The following is an 11,060-nucleotide window of genomic DNA, read 5'->3' on the forward strand; positions in this document are numbered from 1 at the left end:
TTTTTTTTTTTTTTTAATGATTTATAAAATCCATTTGTATTTATACCCTGTATAAAGACTGTATGGTTTATTTATTTTCGAGAAAGATCGTTTGTATACGGGGTATTTTATGGTATAGTACAGATATTCCATGCAGACATTAATGTTTATACTTTATTCACATCAGAATCAGAAAGCATATTTTGCTACCATGAGAGACTTTGCATTATATCAATTCAAATAAAATTGTGTAAATGAAATGTGTGTGTTTTTTTATTATAAGAAATGTAATTATATTAGAATCAATTACAACAAAATAACTAGAAATTTTACACAAAAAAATCAAGAGAAGCTCATTTCACTAAAATGGCATATTAAAAAATGAGATCAGGAAAATAATGCATTTTTCGAAGTTCTGCCAAAAATAATTAAGAAGCTGATATATAAAACAAGATATTTAATTAAAGACGTCTTATCGTCTTTTAGACATCTTTAAGATGTATTTTGGTTTTTCTGATGTGCAGTATACAGTGCATTTTTAATCATGGCGGATTCATCTGTCCGGGAAATACCCATACAGCACTAAAGCTTGCAACAACATTGCTGCAATATTGCAATATTGCATATTGTAGTTTAATGTTGCAGAAATATTACAAAGACATTATTTTACAATATAACTTTAGTAATGTTACAGCAATATTCCAAAAATATTCCAAAGAAAGTATTCGATAATCGCTAGTTCGCTATTCGTTTACTGCTATGCGGCGCATATTGCGCTATATATTCCGCATTTAATTTTTAGTCACGGTGATTATATAAAGTTTACAAAGAGCGACTAGTAAGATTAAAGATATAATAAATATTTTTATTAGCTTAAATTGTATGATATAATCCCAAGACAGGGGACTCAGACATTGGACTAAGAATTCTTTTAATAGTTTTCATTCTTATATAAAATCAAAAATTTGATAATCATTTTTTAACATGCAAAAAAGATACTTCAGATTTTAATAAATAAATTTTGAGATTATATGAAGACAAGAGAGATGTGAAAAAACTTGTATGCGTAAATCCACCACAATCTTTTTGCATATCTGAATATTTCGGATACAAAGAGATTGTGAATTTACAAAATTGCAAATTGAGTTTTTTCTTATTTCTCTTATTGTTAGATATTCTTTGTTACTGAGGAAAGTCGAATGTGTACCGAAAAATTTGCAATTTATAATTTCGTTATTATATTATAATACAGAAAATCTATACACATACTAAATCCTGATTCTTATATGCCTAATTTCTTATTATTTTTTTCATATGTTAAAGATATTATGTCGATAAATATACATAAAGCATTATTGCATATATATTATATTGTTATGTTGCTGCAATATTATATTGCAATATTTCTGTAGGCGGACATTTTACTGTTGCTGCAATATCATAACAACGTTGCAGCAACATTTCGTTATGTTTCTGCGATGTTGCAATCTTGCAGAAAAATGTTGCTGCAATGTTGTTGCAATCTTGCGGTGCTGTATGGGTACTGATTAGTCTCTCGTTAACGACAAGAGAATTGAAGAAAAGATGGAGAATATAATCTATATATCTTTTTCTTATCATATCACAAGAGACAACTATCAAGAAAATTTCTTGTTGAATATGGATAAACTTTGATCGATGTAACATTGTAACAAAAGCAAATGTAACCGCAGTTGGAAAATTTGGTAATACTAACATACAAATGTGATTCAGTGAACAAAATTAAAATAAAAAACAACCAAAAATTTGATTTTATACAATTAATATAATTTTGTTCAGTGAACCAAATAATTTGTGTGTTCGTACTACCAAATTTTCCAACTAAATTTTTTTGTTGTATTAACTAAAGGATTTGTTTGCCCATATTCCAATAAGAGATTTAGTTGATTCAAACAAATTTTATTTCATTCAACAAAATGGGTCTCTCAATGTATATTGCTGCCGTAGCATGTTAGATCGCATTACTTGCACCGTCTGCTTGAGCGTTACAATTATTAAAGTTCGTTCGATTGAAAGAAGCCAGCAATTATACTATCATATTTAAAAACGTCGACGTCGCGTAACGGTCAATTTTTATAATATCAAGTACGAGGAGAAAGCGTATTCTACAAAGTTTCTAAAGCTATGTAAAATTCTATTTTCTTATATGGCCATCTCTCGGCGAGAATAATCCATTTACGTACGGATACCTTTCCACTCGTTGTCCAGCGGATTTTACGAATAGCCAGGTGTCTAATAAAGTCGAAACTCTCTACTTGATGAGATAAAATTTCGTCTATCGTTATCTCTTTCTATCTCGCATTATTTTTCGAAAATTTTTTATCAACATCGTCGTCGTCGTTAAAGCTCCGTTATCTCTATCGAAAGGGCGAATATACTCCATCCACCGTCCGGGTTGAAGCGGGAAAGGGAGACGGCGTTTCGCGCCGGAAATAGCAAGTGCGATGGCGCACCTGCATGGCATGCATTCGCGCCATCGCAAGTGCAACGACGATAGCGAAGGCTACCGAGGTGACAGCGCGACCTGTCGTCGGGTCACGTACTATTCTCAAGGAATAGACGGTGTCCTAGAAATGAGGTGACAGAGATGATCGCCTGATGCGTAGTTAGCGGTGACAGTAACGAACAGCTGGCCGATAGCGCGATGAGCGTTTCAAGGTAGTAGTTGGCGATCTCTCTTCATGACGTTGCAAGAATCTACTATTGCGCATCAAGAACATGTAAAAATACACGAGATTAATTAATCAGCATTTTTTTAAATCCGGATGTGAGTAGCGATTAATAGATATATATATATATGTATATAAAGTCTATGGGCTATGGTCACAAATGTTTTGTTTCTCCGACATCTAACCTACTTCACGCACGCAGTTGAATGATAACGCTAACATGTGTGAACTCTATCGTCTAGCTATCACTGACGCATAAGATGACTTCATCGCTCCACGACGGCACTTCCTTGTTTCCTTGTCAGTATCACCGCGACGTCCGCATGCCTCGAGAGTAATTGGAGCAATATATCCGAGGACGGCGAAGCGTAGACGTGATACCACGAGGACATCTCCGGAGGCTTAGTTCGACTCCGGGTGATCCTCCGCCTCTCTCACGACGCGAAGATGCTCCAGCGACGTCATCGTCGTAGAAGACGTATTTTCGCTGTGACATATTATATCGATAGCGTGCAAGATGAACTCGCTGCTGAAGACTGTCAACTCTCTAGCGGGCAACAAGAGGAACTTGCTGGTCAGGGATTCCCTCCAAAAACAGCTCAACACGAGTGTCATGGAGATGCAGAGCGCGCCAACGGTTTCCGAAGACGGCGTTGTCAGCAATTGCGACGAGACCATGACCCTATGCTCTGTGCTCGAGGCTATCTTCCTGCACGGCTTGAAGGATACTCTGTTGAATCGGGTAACAGAGGCCCTCAGCGGTCCCGACTTCGACGCTATGCCACAGCCAAGCTTCTGGGGTCCACTGCTCGTATTTTCCCATCGTCAGATCATAGATCAGATACAAGCGTTAAGCCAAGTTACTACAGAGGTCGGCTATTGTCGAGCTTGGATACGATTAGCGCTGAACGAAGGTCTATTAGCTAGCTACTTTTGCTCGATAAGGAGAGACAATTCGGCTTTGAAGCCATATTACAATCGTTCAGCCTATATGAGGGATGTAGATCTTGTTGAGGTTGCGCAAAGATTAATAGAAAGCTTGGATTATGTGCGATTCGAGTTGGTTTGCAATAGTAGCCTTTTAAACTTTTGGTCCAGTACCCCTTTGCTCATAGCTGGCATTTGGTCGCCGCCGATGAAATCTTGTCCCGTGTTTAGTGCGGTAGATATAGCGAAAACTATAACCACCGAATTGACTGATAACTTTGATGAAGTAGAAACTGCAAGTTCTATTGGTAGTTCTATTGGAATTGGGTCGTTCACTTCTTCGCAATCAATGTTTAATAATGTAGCATCCATCAGTGAAGACGAAGCGCTGAAAATTATTTTAGCTAATAAAAAATCTGATAATATTGTCCAACACTTGCACAACGATCCTGCGGATACTGTAACAGACAGAATGCAGAAAAGCAATGTGAGTCAGCAGATAGACAGTAATTCTGCCGATACTGTGATAAAAAACCAAATGGCAGATAAACAAAAGGTCAAGGAAGCACAACAGATGTCAAATGGTAACGCAGAAGAAGAGGATACAGATAATATTGCTGCTGATACAGAGAATCCAGCGTTACGAAATACTTTGAGAGACACCGATATTGTTAATGACACAACCGCCACTGTAGGAAATTCATTAATAGGAAAATTAGGATGGTCAACGTCATTTGAAGATTGCCAATCTTCTTTAACTTCGTCTGTGATATCTCAAGGATCTGCAAAGGATGCACCTCGTACACCCGGCGATGGTCCTACATACGATGCGCTTATCCAAAGTTACCAAACTGCTGGAACTAGTACAGTGCCAGATTTGCAAGAATTCTTTAAGAAATATCCGAAAAAGGAGGAGACTATTGTGGAGGAAGGACCTAAAGTTCAACCCGAGCCAAAGGTATGTACTTGGTATACAATATTTATAAATTTTAAAACACCGTTTTGTCAATTAAAATTAAAATTTGACATGTTTGAAGTCTAACTTTTGCTTGTGCTTTGTTTTCCAGGTTGCGATAAATTTTGAAGAACAACTAGGTAATATCTCGAGAGAAAAAGGTTTAGATGTTCAAAATTACAATTGTTTCGATTGCGGTGAGCCAATCGGCATGACCTTTTCCAAAGCGCACGTGTGCTGGTATTCGGGCAATTACTATTGTTCAAAATGCATGGCAGAAGGGCAGTATATTATACCGTCGCGTATGATTTACAATTGGGATTTAAAACAGTATCCTATTAGTCGAAAAGCCGCTACGTATTTAACAGACAAGCCGGCCCTATTGGACCTAAAGATCCTGAACCCAAAAATTTATATGGCTGTAGACACTATGGCTCAATTGCAATCCTTGCGTATTCAGTTGAACCTATTGAGAGCGTATCTATTCACGTGTCGCGAACCCATCATCGAGTCCTTGCAAAAAAAGGTCGCCCCTAGAGATTATTTGTACGAACACGTTCATCAATATTCCGTTGTAGACCTTCTTGACATACCCAATGGAATTCTCGCGCAACAACTTCAAAAAGTTGTTGAGTTTGCGAGAAATCATGTAATCAATTGTTGGCTCTGCAGTCAGAAGGGTTTTATATGCGAAGTCTGTAATAATACAAAAGTTATTTATCCCTTTGATATGGAATCCACATTTCGGGTAAGCAACGCGACTTCGTTTGTTCATTATCCATTTTTCTTCCGTTTAATACAACAATCTTACAATGATCGATTTATTTGCAGTGCGGATCGTGTAATGCCGTATTTCATACGGACTGTTTAAACGCAAGTAAACCGTGTCCAAAGTGCGAACGCAGACGTAAACGGATGGACATGCCTCTTTTAGATATGGGATGTACAGATCTATCACATAATAGTGTATCTTCATCTCCGATTGACATGAATTAATATACATTTGATATTAATTAATATACATTTGTCTATACAGACAATGTTTTATCATCCTTTTAACGCGTTTAAGCAGTATTGTTTGTATAATTCGCATTCCAGAAAATTAATTTCGCTATGCGCAATTACTCGAATAATTTTAATTTTGAATCTACCAATCTTGTTTTTTTCGTGTAAATAATTATACCTATATTATATATTGTGCATAAAAATGTATAGAAATATAATATCTTTCTATATCTTTTGTCAGTTCTCCGAATATTTTGTTACAAATTTATATTCTAAAAAAAGATATTTGTACCTTACTGTATCTTACGAGACTGGCAGCTTACTATGCATAGACAAAAAATATTATATCTTTATACAACTATATATATATATAGACGTTCATTATAATTCTATGTACAAAAATAGTAAAATGTATGTAATCATTTACTTGTCATCTCTCTCTTATCGTTATTGTTTATATTTAATACTGCTGCTCTATTTATGTAATTTAATAAATTGACATGCTTAGTAAAATTGAATTTAATTGATACATTTGTACCTCATAGCACAAAAAAAAGTTTTGTTTAAGAATAGTTTGTCTTTATACTTAATATTGTTTAATTAACAAATAATTTCTCTAGGATAATTTTTAATAAAAATGTATAATAAATTATATGTATATATAACTATAGCAAAATTTCTTAATCTATTTTGCGATATAAAAGGCACATTCTTTCATTTGTATTAAATAGTCTTATTTGACCTTTTACTGTCACAAGTCGTAAAATTAGAGAGCTCTACATATATGTATATTCTACTTTTCAATTTTTTTATATATGTATATATAAAGATATTTATACACTATCATATAAAATCTACAAAGTTAAAATTATTTTCCAGGTACCTATCAAAATGAAAGTAGGATACTTTAAATACAAAAATAATTACAAATCTAATAATAATGTAAAAATTAATTATTAGCTATCAATTGTGTAGTAATTAGATTGCGATCGTGATAAATAAAGGAATTGTGTGTGTCAAGTTAATCTTAAAATAACTGTTTCAAATTTATCAATTATAAAAATTACGTTTACTTTGCGACAATATTTGGCATAAGTCTCTACACAATTTACAAGTATGTTAAATATAAAAACACATTTAGATTTAGAATTACCAAGCGAAAAAAATTATTTTAATATTATAAATTGCAACTCTCTTAATTTATATATACATATATTATTGCATATTATTATACTTTGATGTAAATCTCAATAGGGACGAATTTGTTAAACAATATTTATAAATTAAAGGTAATTTCCATTATAATTATAATAATAATGTCGAAGCAAAGTAAACCAAAAAGTTAATGAGAAATGGAGAACTCACTTGACATTTTATACATTTTATACTGTAAGCGAGATCGGAATATATGCATACATATTGTGTTGTGTATAGATGTATCATATATACATACAACACTATATATTGTTATTAATCCTACATTGACATACCAAAGTTAGATTGGCACTAGCCAAATATATTATTTTTGTATATAAAAATATACCAATGTAGGATTAAAAAATTTTTTACAATTTTTACCTTGTGAAAAATATCATGTAAATAATACTTATTATTCTTACAATTATTTGTACTATCACCAAAATGACAAATTTGAAATATTGTCATGTCAATGGCAATATTGCAGCTTCGTCGTTTCTACATTTTGATTCTTAAAATATTCTGAAATACGAGTTCAATTCCTCAGTTCTTACATTTCTTCCTCAAACATTTAATGCAATGTCTTAGGAAAATATGCCGAAGGTAAAATGGGTTTATCGGACAAACCTGCTCGTCTTAATCCACCCTGCAAACCGACGCTCGCGGTTTTCGTTTTTGTGCCATTCGAGATGACCGCCGGGCCATTGTTATTCTCGATTATAGCCGGCGCTGATGTTGAAGCTGGCGGATTTCCCGATGCTTTATTCACCGCGTTAAAGCGCTCCATAGGTGTGCTGGTGCTCGAGATCAAGCCGCTCTTACTGAAGGTCGTTAAACCCACAGAATTTTCCGTTACACCGACACCCATCGACCGAGCTGTCGTACGAGTGGTCTGATGAATATTTGGATTCTGCACGATTGGATTTTTCATCAATCCCGATAACGTACTAGGCTGTGTCGCATTAGGTGCAGGAGTACGCGTTTCGTATCGATTAGGAAATAATTTATTTGTCCTGGGTAACGTCAGTGGAACGGTAGATGGAATTATAACTGGAGCTGGTGTAGTAGCACTTTGTAAAGGCGATTGATTGTCCGCTAGTCTCCGATTCAGCCAACTAATTACTGCAAAAGGAAGATGGAAAACATATTAGTTTTCTCAATCGTATAACAATTTTTATTGACAAGGATAAGAAAAGAAAAAATAATCATTTACCATTATCATTGTTTTTTATCGTCTTTTCTTTCTCCTCCAATTGATGTTGCAATGTTTTAATTTGTTCTTTTAGATTGCCTATTTCATTCCTTGCATCTTTGATGTCTCTAATAAGACCTTCCATTTTAGTTTCCAATTGGCCAACTTCTTTTTGCTTGCTATCTAATAATCTTTCCTGCTCGAGCGCTATGCTTGTCCTTAATTTCAATTTGGATTTGGTTGATGCAAGTTCATTTTGTAATTTAGTTAAAATTTCATTAGCTTTTACCAATTCATCGCTTAAGCCTCTTAAGGAATTTTGTTTGCGTTGCAACTGACTGTCTTTTTCGGTTAAAAGATCCTCCAAATGCTGTTTTTGTTCTTTTCCCGACTTTAGCATTTCCATGTGCTTGTTAATGATCACTGTTTTATCTTTAAGCTCTTGTTCGAGCACCGCTACTCTTGTACGCAAACTATTAACGGCTTTATCTCTGTCGTGATAATCTACATCTAATTTCAAGTTTTGGTTCTTGAGTAGTGCCAAATCTCGTTGAGCAATATTAAGATCCTTCTCGAGATTCTGTAGTTGTTTTATTTGCTCTACGTTCGTAGCTTCTAAAAAGGATTGTTTATCCTTAAATGTTATGTTTTGTGTCCGCAATTCGGCAAGTTCTGTGTGTAATTGTTTCACAGTTTCAGCATGCCTCTGTTCAACTTCCATTTTTTCCTTTTCACTCTGTCGTTGCCATTCTAAGCGTGCTTGAGACAATCTGGAAAATGTTAATACATTGCATTAATATGATGGAATTATATAGGTTATATAAAAATATTATTATTTATTTGTAGTATATATTTATATATATAAATATGTATGTATATACCTGTCCTTTTCTATACTTATTTGCTGTGAGGAATTAATTTGTATCTGGCTCTTTTCAGTCATATATTTTTGTTCTAAATGTTCTAGTTCTTTTGCTTTTACTTCTAGCTTACTCGTTAGATCATTTAATCTAGTTTCTAAACCAACCACATCTCTACTCTGTTGTAAAGCATTTTCCTTTAACTGTTTAATCTTCATTGCCATATGTGTCTTCAAAGCAGAGTCACTGGCAGGCGATATGTTCAAACTCAAGTGGCAAAGATGTTTGAAGTTATTTGTCTCCACAAGCTTAAAATTCCAATCTCCAGTTTCTTCTGCCAACAACAAAAGAAACTTTGGTGGAGTCTTCGACAAGCTTGTACCTGGAATATGACATTGTTCCAGCAAGCATATCAATTGAGTAGCAAAGTTATCAAAATCAACCAGGAGACCCTGCTGCGCTTTTAACACTTTGAAGTCATCTTCGGTGATGAATAAGGAATAGAGAAAACAAGGATCATCGTCGTCGGCTAGCAAAACGCACAAGCTCTGAAACAAAAAAATATCAAGACTCGATATATTTAACAAACAACATCCAGTACGCAAACTGTTGAGAATGAGGCCTACCAATCTCTATCTACTTTCATCAAAGCACAGAGAGTTGAAAGATGAAAGCAATAAACATTTACATGTCAGAACTAAAAGAGTAAAAGTCACAGAGTAAGATTTTATTAAATTACCTTACGACAAACTGGGCTAATGCCAGCGTGAATCTCGACGTTGACTCTGAGATCCCGCTGGCGCTCCTCCTTATGCTGCGGCTTGATATAAATCCTCTGCACCTTCGTGTAGAGAATCTCGACATTGTTCAGCTGCAGGCCCGAGTCGGCGGTCGTCGTGCCGCCTGCTATACTGTTCAAATAATTCATCATTCGATCGCGCTCTCGGAAAGCATTTGTAGATCACGCGTCGCTCACTGCGTCTCATTTGTTGATATTGAGGAAAGTCCGGTCGAAACGCTTTCGAACATACGACACAAGTCGCTCTGCTTACATCGCACAAGCACGCAAATTGACGCACGCGTATCAGACGCGTACGTCGTATACGTTTGTGCCGCCATCTTGACGGCACGCGTTTCAACTACTTCGAGACTCGCCACCAATTTTTAATGAGAATCGCGTCCGAGATCGGGATCCTTCTCTCTTTTTTTTTTTTTTTTTTGAGTTTATTCTCACAGATCACGAACTCAACGATTAGACTTTGCAAGTAGAAAACAGACGGCTATTCGATCACAATTTATATCCATTCTTTCCGCTTTACACGCACATAGTAATCACATACGCGTATCAGACGCGTATATTTATACGTTTGTATCGCCATCTTGAGAGCACGCGTTGCAACTAACTTTACTCCATGGCATATAAAATAGATAGAAAGGAACCTATTTTTTGATACGTTACTCGTAACTCGTAACATTACTCGTCAAAAATGTATATTGAGGATGTCCATCCTCATCTATTCGAAAGGAACCGAAAGATTTGCCGTTTGTATTTCGAGCCTAATAAAACCGCATTCTAATGCATCCCGTTTGTGTCTATTTCTAACACTCTTCCCCCCCGCCGCCCCATGCTCCTTGGCTGTATCGCACAATAGAGGAAATATTAGGAATAGAAATAAAATACCCATACAGCACAGAACATTGCAATTACATTGCAGTAATATTACAATCTTGCAAGTTGCAATGTAATATTGTTGAGACATTATTGGAACATATATAATTGTAATATTTTATGAGAATGTTACAGCAACATTTCAAAAACATTATAAAAAACAGTTTTCGATAATCGCTAGTTCGTTTGTTTATCGCTACGCGGCGCGCGTTGTGTTATCTATCCCGCATTTAAGTTTCAGTCACGATGATTACATAAAACTTGCAAAGAGCGGCTAATAAGATTAAAGATATAACTATTTTTATTAGTTTAATTTATCCGATACAATCCCAACACAGGGAATTCAGATATTGAACTGATTGTTCAGTAATCGGATACATAAATATCCAAAAAATTTAAAATTATTCATTGATTGTCTACTTAAGATGTAAAATAGAGTCTAATATCTATATAAGTAAAATTTTAACTTTTATGAATGAAATTATTTAATCACTACTATTTTCTTAAACTTGTAAATTATTTATAAAATAGCGATGTTAACTATAGATAACAGAAAATTGTTAAATAG

At 34.9% G+C, this 11,060-nt stretch overlaps 2 protein-coding genes across 2 annotated transcripts; one reads left to right on the forward strand and one right to left on the reverse strand.

Annotated features, from left to right (window-relative positions):
- The first annotated feature begins 2,577 nt into the window (after positions 1–2,577).
- Positions 2,578–6,057, forward strand: Plekhm1 (Pleckstrin homology and RUN domain containing M1). Its single transcript, XM_070293959.1, has 4 exons — positions 2,578–2,785; positions 2,930–4,572; positions 4,682–5,317; positions 5,401–6,057. Exons 2-4 carry the CDS (start codon positions 3,205–3,207, stop codon positions 5,563–5,565), a joined length of 2,169 nt encoding a protein of 722 aa, XP_070150060.1. The 5' UTR covers positions 2,578–2,785; positions 2,930–3,204; the 3' UTR covers positions 5,566–6,057.
- On the reverse strand, positions 5,324–10,162 carry Sas-6 (Spindle assembly abnormal 6). Its single transcript, XM_070293960.1, has 4 exons — positions 9,563–10,162; positions 8,845–9,371; positions 7,985–8,733; positions 5,324–7,893 (listed from the first exon to the last, which is right to left on the reverse strand). The coding sequence occupies exons 1-4, from the start codon at positions 9,752–9,754 to the stop codon at positions 7,343–7,345; spliced, it is 2,019 nt and encodes a 672-aa protein (XP_070150061.1). The 5' UTR covers positions 9,755–10,162; the 3' UTR covers positions 5,324–7,342.
- Positions 10,163–11,060: the final 898 nt, after the last annotated feature.

Source organism: Polyergus mexicanus, unplaced genomic scaffold (assembly GCF_030449975.1).
Source record: "Polyergus mexicanus isolate NDT 795.1 unplaced genomic scaffold, iyPolMexi1.0 SCAF_4, whole genome shotgun sequence".
Taxonomy (NCBI): domain Eukaryota; kingdom Metazoa; phylum Arthropoda; class Insecta; order Hymenoptera; family Formicidae; genus Polyergus; species Polyergus mexicanus.